The sequence below is a fragment of the Macaca nemestrina genome, chromosome 12, assembly GCF_043159975.1.
Source record: "Macaca nemestrina isolate mMacNem1 chromosome 12, mMacNem.hap1, whole genome shotgun sequence".
Taxonomy (NCBI): Eukaryota; Metazoa; Chordata; class Mammalia; order Primates; family Cercopithecidae; genus Macaca; species Macaca nemestrina.
In genome coordinates, this window is record NC_092136.1 from 7,057,272 (window position 1) to 7,079,562 (window position 22,291).

Consider the following 22,291-nt stretch of genomic DNA (forward strand, 5'->3'; position numbering starts at 1 on the left):
TTCAGCAAAAGAATAGAGAGTCTGGGCCAGGTGCAGTGGTTCACGCCTGTAATCCCAGCACTTTGGGAGGCCGAGGCGGGCGGATCACAAGGTCAGGAGTTTGAGACTAGCCTGGCCAACATGGTGAAACCCTATTTCTACTAAAAGTACAAAAATTAGCCAGGCACAGTGGCATGCGCCTGTAATCCTAGCTACTTGGGAGGCTGAGACAGGAGAATCACTTGAACCCGGGAGATAGAAGTTGCAGTGAGCTGAAATCACACCACTGCACTCCAGCCTGGATGACAGAGCAAGAATCCGTCTCAAAAAAAAAAAAAAAAGTAGTTCAAGTCTTCTTTCCCTAACCTCCTCTCTTATCTGAGTCCTTTTTCCTTTTGAAGAGGAGAAGAATCAGAGGTATCTGCACAGAAGCACAAGTCCTGCAGCATGCAGGTCAAGATGGGCACCCGTAGGAAGCTCAAGTGCAGATAGGCCAGGCAAGCATATGTGCCACTGGGGTCAACAGCTGCTGCTTGCACTACCTAGAGGGAGGAGAGGAGGGAAAGAGGGAAGAGAGAAATGAACAGGGCTGAGGTGGAGGGTGAGGGTGAAGCTGCAGCAGGATGGTGGGGTGGGCAAGTGGGGACCACCTGCGGATCGTGCTGCATATAGGCCTTGCTCCACACAGCGCCACCCACCACAGGGATATTCGGGAGTAGGGGCCGGGGGGATCTCTGCTTATCAGCTCAGGCATCCCATTAACCCCAGAATGATTCCACTGGTTGCCTCCAAACCACATACTCTAGGCCCCATGGCACTCAGCCTCCCTCCCAATTTCCCATTTCTGTGTTGAAAATAAGAGCTTCAGGTTGGCAGGAGTGAGGACATTCTGAGAAGGCAGAGTTCAGCCTGGCATAGGAACATTTGGGATGATCAGATCTCAGACGGCGGATAGAGCTGGAGGAGGCATCTAGCTGAGCCACCAGGGAGGGTGGAGGGTGTGAAAAAGGTCTCTCGAGGGCCATCAGAGGATGGGAGTCCGTCCGCCAAACCAAGAGAGGAACTGCACAGCAGTGTGCGCTGCCTGGGGAGACAGGCTGCTGCTGTTCTGGGCAAAGCAGGCCAGCTCCAAGCCTTCTCAGGCCATATGAAGATAAATTATGTAGGATGCATATAACCAGCTCCCTCTCCCCAGGGGCATCCTCCTTTACCCAAACGTGTCTCCCACCTCCACCTCCATGGCTCCGGCTTGAGTTATGCCAGCAGGTGGGACCCTTCTTTAGCCTTTAGCCTGAGCCTTTACCTTCCCTGCCACACTCACCTTCCACCTTTACCTCTATGGCTCATTGAGCTGCTCTGCCAGGGGTGCCAATGAGATGGGGTCGCATAGGGTGTAGCATTACTATCCAGGCCAATCCCATCAGGCAAACTTTTGCTAACTTCCTTCCCCACCCAGCAGGGGAACAGTTTTCCTATTCCTGGTTCTCTAACCCAGATACAGAATCCCCTAAAGTCTCACAGCTACCCAGGGTGCCTACCTGGGAGAGGGTGCACCTGGCAGAGTCAAGGGGAAGAGCACAAGCTCTCTGATGGGACCTGCTGCCCTGAGAACAAGTCAGCATGTATGAGGGCATGAGAGCGAGAAACTCAGATCAAACGTGTCCAATGACACAGAGAAGCTGTGCTGGGATAGGACACTGAGGAAAATGGGCAGGAAATTCTAGCTGAAATGGGAAAAAAGGAGAGTCTCGGTCTAGTTTCAGGTTAACCTAGGACCGTGTTCTCACTAGCAGACAGATGGCACCCTGTCAGTGATTATGGAGGCGGTGGAAAGATCACTGCTCTCAGTGGTATCATTTAGTTCTTTGACCTACAACCTAAGAAATCAGATCCCTCACGTGGAAAAGTGAAAGTCACAATACAAGACCTTACAGCTGTTGAGATTAAATGAGATCACATGTAAGTGCCAGTGCTTAGTAAATTGCATAGGACCATAATGCCCTTGAAGTAGGCAGACAGAGGCCTCCATGGCAGGCTCTGGGCTGTCATAACCTCTTATCAAGTACCAGGCCTGGAGCTACTCAGGCTTCACATGGCACTTAGCTATAAGGAAATCCTGATACACCCTGCAGGCCCTTACCTGTGGCCCGTGGAGCGGGAGTAAAGTGGGAAAGAAGGATGAAAAGGAAGAACCATTCTCTGGAGAGGGAGCACGGGTTGCCAGAAGGATGGTATAAAGGCTCACCTTGAGTTGCATCTCCAGGAGAAGGAGTATTTGTGGTCCCCAGATGTCCTCCAACATCCCATATCTAGGGACAAAAAAGACAGTCAGTTGTGCTCTATCCCCTGTCTGGTTGCATCTGCTTAATCTCTCCCCAGCTTCCTTTTTCTGAGGATGACTCCACCTTCTGAGCAACAGAAGATTCCAGTGGGAATCTAGACCTTGGATGAATTAAACAGGACTTGGGGGAGGATTTGCCCTGTCCTCAGGCCATTCTCCTTTTAATCTTTTCTACTTTTGCTATCCCAGCTCCTGAGGTCGTTCTCCCCTCCACAGGCCATTAAACACCTGTCTCGAAGGGGTCTCCTTCAAGGTTAGCTCCTAGTGCAGGTTCAGCCCTGGACAGAACTGGAAAAGGGCAGGGCCCTGGAAGTCAGCCTGAAGATGGTGTGCTGAAGCCAGCTTCCTTCCTGTGCGGCAGCGGCAGGTCTTGGCAATCTGCTGGCATGGTGGACACAGTTTCCCACTACCAACTGGGTCACAGATGGGAGAGAAATCTCCCTAGGAAGGAGTGGGCCATAGAAAAAGAAAACCCAAGAATGGACACAAGAGTCAAGGGAGTGTCCATCACTGGTCTGAGGACTGCTGCATGGTCCTATGCTTCCGTTTCCTTCCCTCATGGTTCTTCACCTTGGTTCCAGGGAAACAGGCTCACAAACCCCTTATCCACTGATGAGACCTTGTTCCCTGGGCTCTCAGCTGGTACTGCACTAAAGATGCCAACAATATGGCCCTTGCCCCATAATCATCTGCCGATTCGCCTCTTTCCCCTAGAAGAATGGCTCTGAGACAGCATGTGAGTCTAATCAAAGAGCTTCAGGGTAATATAGAGACCACAGCTCCATTCCTCTCCACACGAAACTCGTAGCCCCTACTCATTCGCTAATATTTACCATGGCAGCCATGTGCCAATCAGGGGAGGAAAACACTGACCAAAATCTACTCCCTGCCTCCCAGAAGCTCACCATTTAATCAGGGCTACAGACAGCTCTCCTTCATGTATCTCAAAGTTATGGAATGGGTGCCCGGAATATCTTTTGCCTACTTCTTGGCATATCTACATTGTTTACATGCTTTAGGAGTTTCAAATGCTGTCTTTTTTATTCTCTCATTATACAGTGTGACTCGGCAGCGATGTCTCCTGCCTCTGAATCTTCAGAGCAGTAACCTGGGCCTCTCTATGACACATCACTTTCTACTTGAATTTTATGTTTTTAATGCATAATTGATCTTCTCTACTAGACTGTATTTCCTGAGAGCAGAGAAAGTGTCTTTTACATCTTCATATCCCTCAGAGCACCCTGCACAGTTCCATGTACACAGTAGGTGCTCAAAAAATATTCATGGAAAGCCAAGCACGGTGGCTCACACCTGTAATCCCAGCATTTTTTTTTTTTTTTTTTTTTGAGACGGAGTCTCACTCCGTCGCCCAGGCTGGAGTGCAGTGGAGCGATCTCAGCTCATTGCAAGCTCCGCCTCCTGGGTTCACGCCATTCTCGTGCCTCAGCCTCCCGAGTAGCTGGGACTACAGGCGCCCACCACCACACCCGGCTAGTTTTTTTTTGTATTTTTTAGTAGAGACAAGAGGTTTCACCGTGTTAGCCAGGATGGCCTTGATCTCCTGACCTCGTGATCCGCCCGTCTCAGCCTCCCAAAGTGCTGGGATTACAGGCTTGAGCCACCGTGCCCGGCCAATCCCAGCATTTTGGGAGGCTGAGGTGGGCAGATCACCTGAGGTCAGGAGTTCAAGACCAGCCTGGTCAACATGGTGAAACCCCACCTCTCCTAAAAATACAAAAATTAGCCAGGCATGGTGGTGTGTGCCTGTAATTTCAGCTACTTGAGAGGCTGAGGCAGAAGAATCGCTTGAACCCAGGAGGCAGAGGGTGCAGTGAGCCGAGATCACACCACTGCCCTCCAGCCTGGAAGATAAAGTGAGACAAGATGTTTGTTGGACGAATGAAGGCTTGTTTGTGAAATTATTGGATGTTCCCAGATTTTTAAAATATATACTTTTTTCATTAATTTAAAACTCCTTGTTACAATTTTCTCAATTAACACAAAGCTTGAACTCAATGCAAGCAGCATAGAATTCTTATGCATTCCTTACAACCATGAAAGTAACCAGTCTTATGTAAATACATAATTCTATATTCAGCTGCTTTTGCATCATAACATGTAAGTACTCATATCCTCTATGAACCTTAAGTGTCTACCCTGCTATGTGGCATTAAGCCTGCATCCTCCCTAAATGCTGTGTGGTAACGCTATAATTCAGCCTACAGCTGAATGGAGGCAATACACTGGCCTTGAGCATCCAACCTTGGGTAAAAAGACTCAGGTTTCCCCATCAAAATCAGCCTACAAAACCATCCTGCCTAGCCAGGTGTGGTGGCTCACGCCTGTAATCCCAACACTTTGGGAGGCCGAGGTGGGCAGATCTCTTGAGGCCAGGAGTTTGAGACCAGGAGTTTGAGACCAGCCTGGCCAACATGGGGAGAAACCCCATCTCTACCAAAAAATACAAAAATTATCCGGGAGTAATGGCACACGCCTGTAGTCCCAGTTACTCAGGAGGCTGAGGCACGATAATCGCTTGAACCCAGGAGGAGGAGGGTGGGGTGAGCAGAGATCACACCACTGCACTCCAGCCTGGGTGACAGTGAGACACTGTCTCAAAACAAACAAACGAACAAAAACCAAAAAACAAAAAACCGTCCTTCCTAGGAGAATGAACTTGCCCAGAAATAAAGTGAATTCAAAAATTAAGAAAAGGTCTTATGGTGGCTAGGGACTGTTGTAGAAATTGTCAGAAACGATAGCTGGGACCTGGGATAGCACTTCCTCTATGCAGTCCCTGGGCTAAAAACTTACATGTGTCATCTCATTTAATCCTCAAAAACCGGAGGTAGTATTAACATTATCCCCAATCTTGCAAATGAAGCAGCTGAGTCTCAAGAGATGTAATAAGTTTGTCCAAAGTCACAAACCCAAGTTTCTCTGACTCTAGATCCCAAGCTGAGAGTCTTGCTCAGATCATCCCAGGTTCCTTTCTTTCTTCTTGCACTTGGGGTGCAATAAGGGGCAATGGAGCCAGCAGTGTGTAACATACTGCACCGTCGGAAGAGACGTTAGGGATCATCCGTTTCAGCCTCCTTATTTTACAGAAGAAGGAACTCGTAGGTCACACAGAGCCAGGGACGGCTCTGCAACGGAATCGCAATGGGCACTAGAATTCCAGTCCAAGCCTCATTTTACAGAGCGGGGGAACCGAAGCCCACAGGGCCTGGGGGCCTCCCGGGTTCCGAATCCACCAGCGGCTGAGCCAGATCCAGCCCCGGGCGCACTCACCGCCCTGTCTGATTCTACCTCCGCGTTCACCTGAGCCGCGAACCCTCCCCGTGGGCTGCCAGCTCCCGGGAGTACCTGTCGGCCGCGCAAAGGCCCTCGGCTCGCGGTGACAAGACGCCGGCGCGGGCGAGCGGGCCTTCGCGGGCCACAGCCGGACCCCGGCATCGCGGACCCTGGTCGCCTCGCCAGCCCCTTTCCTCACAACGGCAAGGCCTCAGGAGCGTGTGCACGCCGGGACGCCCCAGATTTTTTGGAAGCGCTGGTCCCGGAGGCAAGGCCGGCTTGGTCTCCTCTCCTCAATCCCCCTACGCCGCCCCCTGGACCTTCTGCAGACCGGGTCCCAGCCCCAGAGTACCTCAGGAAAAAACCACACCGCGCCTCGCTGAGTCAAGCGGCCGGGACTCTAGAAGGGGCGAGGTTCCCATGGCAACGAGGGAAACTATTTGCGCCTGCGCAGAGGCGCTAGGCACGCTGGGAAATGTGGTTTCCGGGTTGTCCCTGGAAGCTAAAGGAACGGACACAAGGTGGCGCGCGAACGTTGCGGTCGATGTGGCTAACCCGGGTCCCCAGCTCCCGGGCGCTGCGGGCACAGGAGAGGCCGCGAAGGTCTGAAAGGCAGTTTCTCTGAGGCGTCTGGGATGCGGAGTGAAGAGAAGGCAGAGTTTCTTCCGCGTGGTTGATTTTGCCGTTTGAAAACTTGGCCTAACGAGGGACCGCCCTGTCCGGGGCGAGGGCGACCGCTTCCGAGGCCCCGCCCCAGCCTGGGCTGAGCGGGGCGCGGCGGAGGGAGGACGCTCTGACGGTGGGAGCTGGATCCGGAGGGAAGCGCGCCGCGGTCGTGCTGCAAGGGTTCCAGGTCTGGTCTGGGCGACGCCTCGCGCTGCTGAGGCTCCTGTGCGGGGTGGGAGTTGAAAGCTGGCTCCGGGAGCAGCAGTCATCCTGATCCTCCCACCCGCGAGCTCCGAGCACTTCTAGATCCAGGTCCCGCCTTGGGCGGAACTGTGCAGTCAGTTGACTGCCCAGGAGCCACCTTCCCCACTGCCGAGTTAGGCTCTTGGAATGAGAATCTAGAAACCCAGGATCTGATTCCGGCTCTGTTAGACTAAGTAGTTACTTCTCTGAGCCTCAGTTTACTCATTTCTAGAAAACGATGGTATTGGGCCGGGTGCGGCGGCTCACGCCTGTAATCCCAGCACTTTGGGAGACCGAAGGGGGTGGAGCAGCGGAGGTCAGGAGTTCGAGATCAGCCTGGCCAACATGGTGAGACCCCCGTCCTCTACTAAAAATACAAAAATTAGCCGGCGTCGTGGCACATGCCTGTGATCCCAGCTACTCAGGAGGGTGAGACATGAGAATCACTTGAACCTAGGAGGCAGGCGGAAGTTACAGTGAGCCAAGATCGTGCCGCTGCACTCCAGTCTGGGCCACAGAGTGGGACTCTGTCTCAAAAAAGTAATTAATTAATTAATTGCTTAAAAACGGTGGTAATCATAATGCCTGCCCTTTCTCCCTCTGGGAGTGTTGCAAGATGATGACATTGATGTGTAGGCTGGGTAGTCCGTTAAGGACACAGGCATTGCCATTCACTATAAATTGGTGCACTTTCTTGGAAAGAAAGCCTTTGCTTCAAGAATTCTAGAAGATTTATCCTACAGATTTAGTGATCATGTGTGCATGAAAAAGTATATACAGGCCGGGCGCCGTGGCTCACGCCTGTAATCCCAGCACAGGCTGAGGCAGGTGAATCACGAGGTCAGGAGTTCAAGACCAATCTGGCCAACACAGTGAAACCCCGTCTCTACTGAAAATACAAAAAATTAGCTGGATGTGGTGACGGGCGCTTGTAATCCCAGTTACTTAGGAGGCTGAGGCAGGAGAATCGCTTGAACCCGGGAGATGGAGGTTGCAGTGAGCCAAGATGGCGCCACTGCACTCCAGCCCAGGCGACAGAGTGAGACTCTGTCTCAAAAAAAAAAAAGTATATACAGGGGTGCTTTTTTTTTTTTTTTTTTTTCTCCTGAGACAGAGTCTCGCTCTGTCACCCAGGTTGGAGTACAGTGGGGTGATCTCGGCTCACTGCAACCTCTGCCTCCCAGGCTCAAGACATCCCACCTCAGCCTCCTGAGTAGCTGGGACTACAGGGCCACCATGCCTGGCTACATTTTGATACATTTTAACAATACATGCTATCTAGACATTGCCAGAATTTAGCCTCTACCTCCCTTCCAGAAGAGGAATCCTTGGCACCTATCTGGGTGGTATGCCTAAGGGCCACAAGATGTGGGGTACAGGGAAGCTAGTTCTGATTCCTGATCCATTCTGCTGAGCAAACACTGGGGGCTACCCCTCATTCTGTGGCCAACTAGGAGTCCTACCCAGGCTGCCCTTTCAGTATTCCTAACCTAGGGCTGCAGATGGGTGGGTGGTGGTGAGAGTGTCAGGGGAAGCCAAGGCCAGGCCCTGCCCTCCTGCAGCCTGTGCATCTCAGAAGGCAGGTCTGATCAGGAACTCAGAGCTGTGGGGCTTACTAGCTGTGGGATCCACTAGAATCCAAGAGGATTCTAAGAAGTCAGAAGTCAGCAATCAGGGAAATGAAGACTGGAGGGGAAACTGCATCAAAAATACAGACAAGAGGGCACCAAGTGTGGTGGCTCATGCCTGTAATCCCAGCACTTTGGGAGGCTGAGGCAGGCGGATTGCTTGAGCCCAGGAGTTCGAGACCAGCCTGGGCAATATAGTGAAACCCCATCTCTACAAAACAAAACAAAACCTACAAAAATTAAGAATCCTATGGGTTGGGTGCAGTGGCTCACGCCTGTAATTCCAGTACTTTGGGGAGGCTAACTAAGGTGGTTGGATCACCTGAGGTCAGGAGTTCGAGACCAGCCTGGCCAATATGGCAAAATGCTGTCTCTACTAAAAATACAAAATTAGCTGCGCATCGTGTCGCGCGCTTATAATCCCAGCTCTTTGGAAGCCTGAGGCAGGAGAATTGCTTGAACCTGGGAGACAGAGGTCGCAATGAGCCAAGATTGCACCATTGCACTCAGCTTGGAAGACAGAGTGAGACTCTGTCTCCAAAAAAAAAAAGGAACCCTGTGTATACACAAAGCTCACACAAATTGCTAAAGGGGCAAAAAATAATAAAGAAGGATATAAAATGAAAAGTAAATCTCGCTCCTACTCTGTCCTCCAGTCCTTCACGTCTACTCAGGCAATGATTTGTTACCAGCTGCCTTTTGAGGCACTCCAGGTACCCCATGCTTATGTAATCAAATATATTGGTATCGGTATATTTTTAAATACAGACAACAGCATGTTAACATACTATTCTATACTTTGAAAATTTGTTCATATCACCGAGTTCTACATCGGTACCGTGGTGTTATACATACATTGGTTTTCGTCCAGGGCTCCTGGCTCATCATCCTCATAGCCCTTCTTCAGTCTTTTGTTCTAATGTTGAGTGTGTCAGGCCTCAGGAGCAGGCCACAGGAAACAACCTCTTGACATTCTGCCCTCCTTTCCCCTGCCCCAAGGCAGGGCTCTACTGTTCCCCCCAACTTTCAGAAAGACCTTCCTCCTCACCCTATACCCTGGTGTAAGGAATGCTGTTGTCATGAAGCTTCCATTAAAAACCCAAGAGGACTGGCTTCTTGGAGCTCTGGGTAGCTGACCATGTGCAGGTTCCTTGACGGTGGGGCACCTAGGGAGGGCGCGCACACTCCGCACCCTCCCCCATGCCTCACCCTACACATCTCTTCATCTTTATCCTTTGTAGTATCCTTTATTATAAGCCACTAAACATAAGTGTTTCTTTGAGTTCTGTGAGCTGCTCCAGCAAATTAATCAAACCCAAAGAGGGGATCGTGGGAACCCCAACTTGAAGCTGGTCAGGCAGAAGTTCTGGAGGCCTGGACTTTTGACTACGGTTTGAGGGAAGGGAGATGCAGTCTTGGGGGCTGAGCCCTCAACCTGTGGGATCTGACACTGTCTCCCGGTAGACAGAGTTGGAATGGAATTGGAGGCCACCCAGCTGGTCTGTTGCTTGGTGTGTGGGGAGAGACACCCACACTTTTTTTTTTTTGAGATGGAGTCTTACTCTTGTCACACAGGCTAGAGTGCAATGGCGCAATCTTGGCTCACTGCAGCCTCCACCTTCTGGGTTGAAGCAATTCTCCTGCCTCAGCCTCCGAGTAGCTGGGATTACAGGTGCCCACCACCATGCCTGGCTAATTTTTTTGGTATTTTTAGTAGAGTCGGGGTTTCACCATGCTGGCCAGGCTGGTCTCGAACTCCTGACCTCAGGTGATCCACCTGCTTCAGCCTCCTGAGTAGCTAGGATTACAGGTGTGAGCCACTGCTCCTGGCCCACCCAATACCTTTGGTCACCAGTCTTATGTGTTGGTAACTGTGATGGTGTGAGGGCAGAGGAAACACCATTGGAGTTTTGCCCACAAATGGTACATGAGAGATTTGCCTCATTTAAAAAATAATGGCCAGGCGCGGTGGCTCAAGCCTGTAATCCCAGCACTTTGGGAGGCCGAGACGGGCGGATCACGAGGTCAGGAGATCGAGACCATCCTGGCGAACACGGTGAAACCCCGTCTCTACTAAAAAATACAAAAAACTAGCCGGGCGAGGTGGCGGGCGCCTGTAGTCCCAACTACTCGGGAGGCTGAGGCAGGAGAATGGCGTAAACCCAGGAAGCAGAGCTTGCAGTGAGCTGAGATCTGGCCACTGCACTCCAGCCTGGGCGACAGAGCGAGACTCCGTCTCAAAAACAACAACAACAAAAAAAACACATGTTCTATTTGATGGAATTCATCAGTTAAGTGGTCATTTATTGATGAATAGTGACCCGGTCTCAAAAATAAAATTAGGCCGGGCGCGGTGGCTCAAGCCTGTAATCCCAGCACTTTGGGAGGCCGAGACGGGCGGATCACGAGGTCAAGAGATCGAGACCATCCTGGCTAACACGGTGAAACCCCGTCTCTACTAAAAATACAAGAAAATTAGCCGGGCGAGGTGGCGGGCGCCTGTAGTCCCAGCTACTCGGGAGGCTGAGGCAGGAGAATGGCGTGAACCCGGGAGGTGGAGCTTGCAGTGAGCCGAGATCGCGCCACTGCACTCCAGCCTGGGGCACAGAGCAAGACTCCGTCTCAAAAAAAAAAAAATAAATAAATAAATAATAAATAAATAAATAAAATTAAATAATAAATAAAATAAAATGCATCAAAATGTTGAGGGGTACTTAGGGATTTCCAGGTCTAATCCCGTTGTTTTACAGAAAGAAACAGAGACTCAAAGCAAAGTAATTCATAAGTGGTGAAGCTGGGGCTAAATCTGAGTCTCCTGCCACTGGGCACTTCAGGGTTAGAGCAGTGCTGGGAGTCCCACCAGGGCCCGGGTGAGAGATTCATTCTTAAAACTGGGTGTGAAGTCTCAGTCACTGAGAATGCTTGGTGCCAGCTCCCATCTCTGAGGACTGCTTTGAGGGAAGGAGTTGAATCTGGCCCCTTCCCCAAACCAGTGTTGTGTATTATAGAGCAGAGAGCATACATAATCTTGGGAAGAGGGATAGAAGTGACAAAGATGGGCCAGGCGCAGTGGCTCATGCCTGTAATCCCACACTTTGAGAGGTCGAGATGTGTGGATCGCTTGAGCCCAGGAGTTCGAGAACAGCTTGGGCAACGTGGTAAAACCCCGTCTCTACAAAAAAAAAAAAAAAAAAAGAAAAATTAGCTGGGCATGATGGCATGTGCAGGTAGTCCCAGCTACTCCGGGCTGATGCAGGAGGATCGCTTAAGCCCGGGAGGTTGAGGCTGTAGAAAGCCAAGATCATATCACTGCACTCTATTCTGGGTGACAGAGCAAGACCCTGTCTCAAAAAACAAACAAACAAAAAACCCACAAAAGAAGTGACAAAGATACAGCCAGTTAGCTAGGTGTGGTGGCACGTGCCTGTGGTCCTAGCTACTCAGGAGGCTGAAGTGAGAGGGTCACTTGAGCCTGGGAATTCAAGGCTGCACGGAGGCATGATCGCCCCACTGCACTCCAGCCTGGGCAACAGAAAAAGACTCTGTCTCAAAAAAGGAAAAAACAGATGGAATGACTAACTCTTCTTGGACATTAAAGTTGAGCAGAAGGAACCCCTGGGCAGGAGGGGAAGGGCCACCAAGGGTCCTTCTTCCCAGGCAGCAATAGGCTGGCTTGGAAAATCAGGCCCTTTTGCATTGTAGCAGGAGGAAGATGATTCTTGGGACCCAAAATATGCCATAGAACTGGCATCAAGTGTCCAAAGGAGTCTTTGCTTTTGGAACAGGCTTGGTCTTGTCCAGGTAGGCACTTCCTCATGAGTAACCCCCTCCAGCTCTCACAGTGGAGCCACATGCCTGCTGCCCGGTGAGGACTTGTTCCCTTGCCCGACCTGCCTGAGTGGGTGTGAGCAGGTCACATGTACCAGGCCCTGCCCCAGGAGATGGGGAGATAGCACTGACCTCCTCTCTTCTCTTACCTAATCTTCCTCCTGCGCCACGCCCAAACACGGCACTCCCCCAAATAGATCTGTCACCAGCCACCTGGCAATTGTGAGGAGACTGCTGGGAGGAAGCGGCGGCCACCTTCCCCGGCCAGCAGAGAAGGGTCTGACTGCAACACAGACAGCTTCATTGTCACATTGAAAATAACCGAATATAAGGCCGGGCGTGGTGGCTCAAGCCTGTAATCCCAGCACTTTGGGAGGCCGAGACGGGCGGATCACGAGGTCAGGAGATCGAGACCATCCTGGCTAACACGGTGAAACCCCGTCTCTACTAAGAAATACAAAAAATAGCCGGGCGAGGTGGCAGCGCCTGTAGTCCCAGCTACTCGGGAGGCTGAGGCCGGAGAATGGCGTGAACCCGGGAGGCGGAGCTTGCAGTGAGCTGAGATCTGGCCACTGCACTTCAGCCTGGGCTACAGAGCGAGACTCCGTCTCAAAAAAAAAAAAAAAAAAAAAAAGAAAATAACCGAATATGAAAATGTGTTTTATTTCTCAATAGAAAGTCAGATACTATAAGGCTATGAAAAACTGACTAGCCAGAGGCCACAAAGGACAAACAGCAGACTCTCTCTGGCCTGGCGCCCTGTAATCTGGCATGGTGTCACAGGAGGTCTGGGGACAGCAGCAAAGACCTGGACCGGTTGAGGTGGACGAGGGAAGCGACCTGCCAGCCCTTCCAGCCTCCCACAGCTGGGGCCTGAGGATCTGCCTGCCTTTGGGGCCACTGGTTCCCTGGCCTGACTGATTCCAGGAATGAACTGGGAGAGGATAGGAGGTGCAGGGAGGGGGAGCGGGGGAGAGGCATGAGCCTTTTTGTGCTGGAAACTCTGTTTTTATTCTGTGACACAGGTGAGTGTTCAGGGCAAGAGCTGAGAATGAAACTAGGGTGCTATTGGCCCCAAAGGCACCTTCAATCCCTCTACCACATCCCAGTAGAAAGTCTTGAGCCCTTGGACAGGTGGACATGGGTCTGGGACTTAAGGCTGTAGGAGGTGAGGCTGTAGTGACAGGGGTGTGGGGCGGAGCTGAGAAGAATGTGCAGCGACAGACGTGAGGGTGTTTCTCCAAAGAGTTGTGGATCCTCTATTTAGTGTCTAGGGGAACGTGGGCATGTGTGAGGGCTCAGGCCTCACCCTCCTCTCCGCTGTCGTCCACGCTGGCCTGCCTCACCACCTTCCGGAACCTGGGCGTGGAGGAAACGCAGGGCTCTCCCTGCCCTTGCCCCTGCTCCTGCTCCTGGAAGGCCCGGGTCTGGTTGGCCACCAGGGTACTGCCCTGGAGGGCAACCACTGACTGGCAGGACTTCAGGGCAGGCTGAGGCCCCTTGCCCACCTGCTGGCTTCCCTTGGTCCTTGCGAGCTGTGGGAAGGGCTGTGGAGGCTCTTCATGTGAAGACTCATGGGAAGAGAAAACCTGGACAGGAGTGAGGACATAGAAGCCATGGGGCACCCAAGCAGAGCCAGGAAGATCTGGGGCAGGGGCGCCAACCACAGAGCCGGGAGGAGGCGAGGGCCGGAATGTTTGTGGCACCCAAGTCAAAAGCCAAGCTGTCCACAGCCATGCTTCCCCAGGAGGGAGGACAACACCCCAGCCCTGCTGCCTGCTGCTTGAACCCTACCTGCTCGTAGCTTCCTTCTGGCCCCCAGAAGCCCTCCTCAGCTCTCTGGAGACCCAGGCCTCCCTGCCCTCCGCCCCTCCTATCCTTCCTCTGGCTTTGCACAGGCAGCCGGCAGGTGAAACCCGTGCTGGCAAGCCCCTGACCTGGGCTGGGTGGATGCGTGTGTCCAGTGCTGGGTGAGGACCTCCTGCCTTTCGCAATGCCCACACCCGCCCATCAACCCGCCACGCCTCCCTATCCTTCCCCATCCACACCTCCTCCAGGAAGCCTCTTCCAAATGTTCCTGCCCTCAGTGGACACTCCTTCCTCCAAGTCAGCCATTTGACCTTGAGTCCCATACAGGGCCTGGCTCCCAGTTTTAGGCTTGTGCCCGCAGCACTTGGCATTGAGGATGCTCACTTAGGCAGGACTTGGGCGGTGTGAGTGTGCACTCTCCTCCCCACCCCATCCTTTGAGGTCCTGCGCCTCAGACCCAGGAGGGGCTTCAGAGATTACCTTAGCCTCCCCACCATGGGGTTAGAGATCGCCCCCAGGGCCGGCAGGGGCCTGTGGAGCTCATGGCCTGGGGAGGGAGCTCTGCCCCTTAGACAGTTAGTCCTGTGGTCTGGCTAGAACCTGCTGGCGACCCCGGCCGGGGCTGGCTCACCCAGGAGCCGTGGAAACAGGTGCTGCTTCCGCCCTGCCCCCATGACCCCTCTCCAGCCTGTGCCTACAGCGCCCCCACGTGCCTTCACTGGGTCTCAGCTGTTCTCAGGGGCCCAGGACGTGGCTGGTCCCCGTCTTCAGGGGTACTCATGGGACAGGCTGGAGACACTGGGTACTAAGAGGTACTGGACTGACTGTGAAGGAGGCTGGGACCAGGCCCCCTGGGTCCTACCAGGACACCCTGCATGGGTGGGCCAGACTTAGCTGGGGTACGCCCTGCTCAGGTCTACAGTCAAATGCCCATCCTGGTCTTTCCCCATCTCCCTCCTTATGGCCCCCACCCCTGCAAGCTGAGCTCCCCCAGCCCCAGCCTCACCTCTGGCATGTCACTGGCCTCTGAGGTGCTCTCCAGCTCCAAGGAGGGTTCCAGAAGACTGATGGACCTCATGACCCCTCGGAGGTTGATACGTGGCCGTGGCCCAGGTTCTTCTTTTGGGGCTGCCTGGCTCTCCTCCATGCCCACAACCTTCTCCTCCCCACCACCCCCAGGTTCTGGCGGAAGAGGTGGGAATGGTGTAGAGACTTCAGGGGCTGGGCGCTCCTCTGGGGAGACCCCACCCACTTTCTGCTCCCAGACATGGCTCTGGCGGCTGTGAGGAGGTGGCCCTGAGTCAGCTCTGAGTGACCCAGCAGCCACCCTCAGCAAACCCACCTACTCACCCCCTGCCACTCACTCCCATCCCATACCTGGCAGTCAGGATGCCCTGGTAGATCTGCAACTGGCGCAGGAAGCCGGGGTTGGGGCGGGCAATGGGCCGGAGCTCCTGCACATGGCGCAGGGCCTGCTCCAGGCTGCATTCATACTGCTTCATGGCATAGGCCAGCACTGTGGCCGCCGAGCGGCTGACGCCCATCTTGCAGTGGACTAGCACGCGGGTGCCCTGTGCTCTGTGGAAGCGGGCCAGGTTCAGCACCCTCCCCTCACCATGAAGGACCCACCTCCTGCAGGGGAGGGCCAGTAAAGGGCTCACAACCAACTGAGAGTAGAGGAGAAGGAGCGAAGGACACTGAGGGCTGGAAAGAATGGCACAGCTGATGGCAGAGTGGGCAGGAGGAGGGCACTGGGGGCCTCTTGAAGCCACAGTGGGGCAGGCAGCAAAGCCTAGAGACCGACCTTGCAGCCTCAATGAAGCGGTGTGTCTCCTTCCAGTGCGGCAGCAACTGGGCCGACTCCTCATCCCAGAGGCGCACATTGTGGTAGGTGAAGCGCTCAGGGTAGAAGTTGTCAATCTCCCGGGCCATGTTCAAGATGTGGGTGACCCTGTCCCGGAAGCCCAAGACCAGGCTGACGTGGGCAGAGGCACCAGGCCCATTGGCCATCAGACCTGGCAGCCCCTGGGCCTCTCTTTAGCTCTAAGTTTCAAGTCACATGGAGGCAGCAGTTATAGTGGGAGGAGAAGTGACCCAGCTGTCAGATGGCTGCAACCTTGGACCAATCATTTTACCCTGCTGGGCTTGTTTCCTCATCTGGTTCAGACAGCTGGCTCAACTGCAACTCCAGCCCTTCCGTTATTCTCGGAAATGAGTTAGAAAACAGCTTTTGACCTAAGCTGAAAGTGGGTGGGTCTTCAGCAGGGGGTGACAGGGGCTACAGCAGGTCTCCCAGAAGCCCCTGGTGGGCAGATGACAGGTACCTGTCAGAGCAGACAGCCAGGTCCCCATGGGGAGAAGGGCAGTTCCTTCTTCCCTGAGACAGGGCAAGGTGGAAAAGAGGCTTTTTCTTTCTTTCTTTTTTCTTATTTTTTAGAGACAGGGTCTCTCTCTGTTGCCCAGGCTGGAGTGCAGTGGCATGATCACGGCTCACTGCGGCCTCAATCTCCAGGGCTCAAGCAGTCCTCCTGCCACAGCCTCCCGAGTAGCTGGGACCACAGGCACACGCAAGAGGAGCCTTTTTCTGCTTGTCCAAGGCAGTTACAGCAGTAGGCTCTGCTGCTTCTCGTCTTGGCGTGGCTGAGGCCCTTTGTTTCTGTCCTTGTTTCACAGTGCGGGGAAGGGAGGAGACTGGGCGGGGGCTGGCCAGTGGGTCTCCTGTCCCCACCTGGGAGCCCACACCAGGGCAACAGCCCCAGAACAGAGTTAGAAGCAGAGCTGGCAGCTGCTGAGGGTGGTCCAGGGGTTTTTGAAGCTGGCTACCACCGAATGCAGGGAGGCCAGGAGAACGGAAGATGGGGTGGGCAGCCCAAGGGGCTCATAGCCCTACCTGTTCCTCTGCAGCTCCTCCAGGTTTGCTGCGTTCCACTCTGAGCCCTGGGAGACAGCGAACAGCACATTCCCCCTTTCCTCCAGCCTCTGCTCCTGGCCCCCACCCTCGCAGCTGCCAGCGGTCCCCAAGGCCCAGGCCCGGCTGCAGCTCACCAGGTAGAGGTGGGGGAAGATGCGGGAGGCTCGGTCCCGCTGTGCCACCAGCAGCAGCATCTGGTTGTCGATGAAGTCACGGTACTGCTGGAGGGGGAGCCCTAGGCGCAGCTCCAGTGCCTGGCGGATCTGCAGGCAGAGCCCAGGGCAAGAGAGGCTGGAGCTCTCCTAGTGCCTGACCCGCCACCTTCCCTCTGGGGCCTCTGAGGACAGCATCGTGTCCCATCTAGATGCATTAGGGCCAAGGCCAAGGCATCCAGGAATGGCTCAGGACTGGAGACAGGCAAGGTGGGGAGGGCTCCCAGGAAAGGCAAGCTCGCGGCCCCTGCTGGAGGGGACTCGTTCCCCGGGCCCTCTACCTACCTCCTTGGAAGTAACGCTTTCCAGGTCACTGGCATCCAACACTTTCCACAGCTCAGCACGGATCGCCTGCTCCATCTGCTCCTGTTCTGAGGGCCTGGGAGCAAAGCCCTTCAGTCAAGGGGCCCCTTCCCCTCTCCACCATGCCTCCCACTGCCTTATCCTGCCTTCCCCGTCCACCCAGGCCCTCCCCTCCCCACACTGACCGGCCAGGTTCGGCACTGGGAGGCCGCAGAGACTCCAAGTCGGCCATAGCCGTCCACTCATTGAGGCAGCTCTGGTCGGAGTTCAGTCTCTCCTGGTAGTGGCTGGCCCAGGTGAGGGCACTGCCACCTGGTACAAGGCTGCTGCCTAGAGCTGCCTCACATGCTTGGTGCAATACCTGGAGTGTGGCCCTGAGACAGGAGGAGAGGCTGGGTCACACTGTTCCCTTGCTGCCCTTCCCCAGGCCCTGCAGCCTCCTTCGAAGGAGAGGCTGGCCTGAGTCCAGGCAGCCTCTGTCCTTACCACATGGTCTGGATGGAGATGGGCTTGAAGATCCGGCTCTGCCCACCAGACGCCACGCTGAAGCCCCTGCAGGAGACCAGGCGCAGGTGAGGCTGGACTCCAGGTTCTGCGACAGAGAACCTGTCCTTTTGCTGGATACAGCCAAGGCCCAGGAGTCAGGTGCCTTGCTCAGGATCACAGTGAATCTGACATGGAGCTGGGAGCAGTCCCCAGAGTCCCAACCTAAAGTTCTACTGTACCCCGGTGCCCAGGCCCCGTCACATCTGTCACACTCAGTTATTCCACCCTCTTGCCCCCCGACCTCCAGTTGCCACTGCTTACCCGTCTCCATCTAAGTACACCTGGGTGTCACTCCAGAGAGGCAAGACCAGGCCCAGGGTGCAGCTGGGGGAGCTGGCAGGGGACAGAGGGAAAGCCATTGTCCCCCCTGTCCCTCACCTCTTTGCCCCTCCTTTCCTCTCCCTGCTCGAACCTGCTGTCAGGGAAATCCACACCCAGGAGGACTGTCTCATCCTGGCTTAGACCTTCTCCTTCTTGTGTAGAAACTACCAGCAGGTAGCGGAGCCGGGGAGGCCGGGCTGCCTCCAGCTGGGCTGCCTGGGAGAGATAAGGAGCCCAGGGTCAAAGTGGCCCCAAGGACCCTGCTCCCCACCTAGACACCCCAGGCCCAGAACAGCGCTGACACTGCTCCTTCCTCTCCCATCCCCCTTCTTCCCCGATGTAAAATCAGTGGGTAAGGAGGGACTGTGTGGAAAAAAGTGGGGAATGGGACTGACACAGGTTGCACATTTTTTGTTTCTGCTGAGGAAGGAGGTTGTTTTTGTTTTTGTTTTGAGACAGGGTCTCACTCTGTTGCCCAGGCTGGAGTACAGTGGCACCAGCACAGCTCACTGCAGCCCCAAACTCCAGGCTCACATGATCCTCCCGCCTCAGCCTCCCAAGTTGCTGGGACCTCAGGCCTATGTACCATGCCTGGCTCATTTTTAAGTTTTTTATTGAGATGAGGTCTCCCTATGTTTCTTGGGCTGGTCTTGAACTCCTGGGCTCAGGCAGTCCTCCCTTCTCAGCCTCCCAAAGTGCTGGGATTACAGGCATGAGCCACCGTGCCCAGCAAGAAGGAGGTTTTTTGTTTTTGTTTTTGTTTTTTAAACCCTGTCACTTGCCATTGCTATCATTTCATTTGAGAAATGTTTATCACCAAAGAAATACTAAGGACAAAATCTCACAATAGGGGATGATATTTCTGTCGTAAATTCAGTTTTTTTTTTTTTTTTTTTTTGACACGGAGTCTTGCTCTGTCACCCAGGCTGGAGTGCAGTGGCCGGATCTCAGCTCACTGCAAGCTCCTCCTCTCAGGTTCACGCCATTCTCCTGCCTCAGCCTCCCGAGTAGCTGGGACTACAGGCACCCGCCACTTTGCCCGGCTAGTTTTTTTTTGTATTTTTTTTAGTAGAGACGGGGTTTCACCATATTAGCCAGGATGGTCTCGATCTCCTGACCTCGTGATCCGCCCGTCTCGGCCTCCCAAAGTGCTGGGATTACAGGCTTGAGCCACCGCGCCCGGCCGTAAATTCAGTTTTACAGAAGATTCACTGCATCCTGTTTGCCATGTCTTGCGGAGGACGGCGAGCTGTCTCCACAAGCATTTGAACACCAGTGCTTCGGCTCCACCTGGACTCCCTTCCTCCATGGGGCTGGAATCCTCCTCCCCTCTGCCCCGGTCCCTCCAGCACACCCACCCCCAGTGGGTGTCCAGCAAGCCTGCCTTGTGCACTGGTCCGTTTAGGGACAGCTCATGTCATCAGGGAAGTCTTCTACTGGTTGAGGAGAAACATACCTCTGGAATTCCCACCTCTTGGACCTAATTTGGCCCTATTGGCTCACACAGGACAAACCTCCCCTGTTCTTTCCCTTCCAGAGACCTGCAGCCATGACCTTACCCTGCCAAAACATCTCTGCCTGAAACAGCAGGGTCACTGGGGTATGGGTAACCCCAACACTCCCCAGGCTGCTCCCTGCCCTCACACCATTGCTCCCCAAGCACACACACACAGGGCTCCATTCTGCCCTCAGGTGTGTCTCTTTGCCCCACCCCCTGGAGCTCCAGATGGGCCCTCACCAGGCGGATGTCATCCTGCGGCCTCAGCAGCTGCACCATGAGGTGCAGGTGCCGCCTCTGCTCCTCCTGTTTCTGGGGACTCTGGGATCCTTGCCCGAAGTCTGTCTGGTCCCCGTGGGGCTCCTCCTCATTCGGGGGCTCCTCTGCTGGCTCAGGACTGGCCTCTGCTGCATCATCATTGTCCCCTCCATCCTGCAGCCCCAGGACAGCCCCTCGGAGCACTGCAAAGCTCTGCCTGGTAGGGCAGTGGGCAACTGTCATGGCCCCTCATCCCCCTTAGGGTAGGGGCTCTCAAAGTCTAGCATGCCTCACATTCACCTGCAGCCCTTGTCTGCACGGATTCATGGGCTCCCACGCCGTCGATAGGTCTGGAGTGGAGGCCTGAGCATCTGCATTTCTAACCCCTTGGTCCCTTGGCAATGCTGCCACCAAACTGAGAACCAGTTTTGGGGGCTTCCAAACTCTCAGCCCCTCTACTCTTGCTCACCTGCCAGGGGATGGGGGCTGCTCCCTTTCCCCTCCCACCTGTTTAACTCAGGGGCTGCTGGGAACTTGGTCGGGGACCCAGGAGTCCTCAGGCCCCTCACGCCCTCCTGCCGTTCGGCCCGTGGCCACCACCTGAGCCAAAGCCCAGGGCAGTGGGTGAGGAAGCCCCAGCTGACCAGGGGGACGGTGAAGGCAAAGGTCGCCCTACGGCGAGCCCACCAGCCGGCCCCACCGGAAACGCTGCCCCACAAATTTGGCAGCGGGCTTCGGCTGCGCGTCCTCCGGGGAGCTTTCTGTCCCTGCACCGGGAGTCCAGGACGGCCGTGGCCAGGCCCGGGGCAGACGGAAGTATCTGCGTGGGGGAGGCGGTGCTCACCTTCGCTGGAGTCGACTCCTTCGCTGGACCGCCCGGTCCTGCCGAGAGATCAGCCCCAGGGGAGGGTGAGGGCGGGGAGGGCTGTCCTCTCCCCTCTCTCAGGAATTCTGGGGTGGGGGGAGGCCAGAAAAGGCGCCAGATGCCAATCGTCTTCCCACCCCAGTCCATGCCCCACCGGGAGGCCCCGTGGAGCCCTGGCCCAAGGCCAGGTCGGCTGGGTGGGCGCCGAGGGTGGCGGGCGGAGCGCTCAGATCGGGGCCTCCGCAGCCAGGGAGGCGCGCAGGGCTCTGGATTGTGCCCAGGCGCCAGTACCAGAGACCCTCGAGGCCCCCAGCGCCCTCCAGCCCCAGCCCCGCAGCCCCCTCCTCATGCCCCCGTTCGAGAGGAGCCCGCTGGCTGGCAGGACGCGCTCCCGAGTCCGGGCAGCAACTGCGTGGGCGGCACCACGGCCGGTCCACACTCACCCGGGGCCCCACGGGCGTGGAGGCGCCGCTGCCCGGGGGCGAACGGCTCACTGTGACCAGGGCCATGGGGCCAGGCCGGGGACACCTGGGCTGGCACCGGGCACGGCCCCCTCCCTGAACCCCGCGGACAGTCCTGGCCCTGCAGGACCAGGAAGGAGAGACGGCGCCACCCGGGCCTGGCACCTCCTCGGGGGCGGCCCTTAAAGGGACAGACACTCGCCCAGCCGGACCCGCGGAGCTTCTCAGGGCGGCCGGGCCCCGTCCCTCCCGTCTCCGCGGTTCGGCCCGCCCAGCCCCTGGGCACAGGTCAGGGGCGAGGCCGTGGACTGGCGCAGGTGATGAGCCCGGAGACCCTGAGGGCAGAAGCTGGAGGCCGGGAGTTTGGTCCCCCTCCCAGGAAGCGCCCGGCCCGGCCCAGCGGGAGCACCTGAGCTGTTCTGGGCCTCCAGCGTCCTGTGCCCTGCAGAGGCGGGTCCTAGGGAGGCAGAGCGGAGGCGGGGGGTGGGGGACAGGTCTAGAGAGGATCAGGCACGGCGAGCCCTCGGCCAAGGGCCCCCACCCCAAACATTTCTCCCTGCTGGTCGGCCTGCTAGTTCCCACTCCACAGGAACCACTGGGAAACAGGCTTCCGGGGAAAACGGCCTGGGGTTTACAAATAACCCAGAAGCTCAAGAGGGGCTCTCAGGTCCACCTCGGAGGCGAGCAGGGCAGGACTTCCAGCTAGGCGGGGGAAGTGGCTTTCGCAATCCCACCCGTAGAGAACAAGCGGCAGTCACGGCCAGGGCCTGGGCTTGGCTGCAGGGGTCGGTGTGGGGGCTCTTCCCAGCTGGAGGTGAATGGGGCCTGGGGACCCTGCCTTTCCCTCCCCAACAGGCACGTGGGCCGGTTTCCAGAAGACCAGGCTGGAAGGCAGGACGAACTGGGTCCCCAGCAGGTAGGACAGGGCACAGGGGATCTGTCACAGGACGCCTGCTTGGTAAGGACATGTGACTCTCGCCAGCTCCGTTCAGCCCTGAGGGGCAGAGGGTGGGGGGTGGTCTCCTCATTTTACAACTGAAGAAACTGAGGCTCAGATAGGCTAAGGGGACCATGGCCAGGATTCAAGCCCAGGTCTGAGGCCGCCACCCACAGTGTCTCTCCACAGCG

The 22,291-nt window shown here is 55.6% G+C and overlaps 2 protein-coding genes across 17 annotated transcripts in view; both read right to left on the bottom strand.

Annotated features, from left to right (window-relative positions):
• The window catches only part of LOC105469673 (RAD9 checkpoint clamp component A), an 81,806-nt gene extending 75,249 nt beyond the window's left edge, over positions 1–6,557 (bottom strand). For 4 of the 14 annotated variants that reach the window (XM_071074192.1, XM_071074183.1, XM_071074187.1 and 1 more), the window contains exons 1-2: positions 5,967–6,553; positions 2,225–2,288 (exon numbers count right to left, since the gene is read on the bottom strand). The gene's annotated coding sequence lies outside the window, so the exon portion shown is untranslated. Of the gene's footprint in view, positions 1–345; positions 522–2,224; positions 2,289–5,134; positions 5,648–5,686 lie in introns of those variants that run through there. The other 10 variants (XM_071074194.1, XM_071074191.1, XM_071074193.1 and 7 more) reach the window with 8 other exon arrangements.
• Positions 6,558–12,626: 6,069 nt separating this feature from the next.
• LOC105469670 (slingshot protein phosphatase 3) lies at positions 12,627–21,278 on the bottom strand. Of its 3 annotated transcripts, XM_011721014.2 has the most exons (15): positions 21,146–21,278; positions 20,682–20,719; positions 19,820–20,054; positions 18,173–18,297; positions 18,022–18,093; positions 17,701–17,766; positions 17,400–17,588; positions 17,197–17,290; positions 16,834–16,962; positions 16,679–16,725; positions 15,593–15,739; positions 15,166–15,366; positions 14,795–15,068; positions 13,488–13,568; positions 12,627–13,391 (listed from the first exon to the last, which is right to left on the bottom strand). In XM_011721014.2, the coding sequence occupies exons 1-15, from the start codon at positions 21,209–21,211 to the stop codon at positions 13,278–13,280; spliced, it is 1,878 nt and encodes a 625-aa protein (XP_011719316.2). In that variant the 5' UTR covers positions 21,212–21,278; the 3' UTR covers positions 12,627–13,277. The 3 variants fall into 3 exon arrangements, with proteins under 3 accessions (XP_011719316.2, XP_011719314.2, XP_024644834.2); XM_011721012.2 differs by having other exon boundaries at positions 12,627–13,568; XM_024789066.2 differs by lacking the exon at positions 12,627–13,391 and having other exon boundaries at positions 13,432–13,568; positions 14,795–14,970.
• Between the last annotated feature and the right edge of the window lie 1,013 nt (positions 21,279–22,291).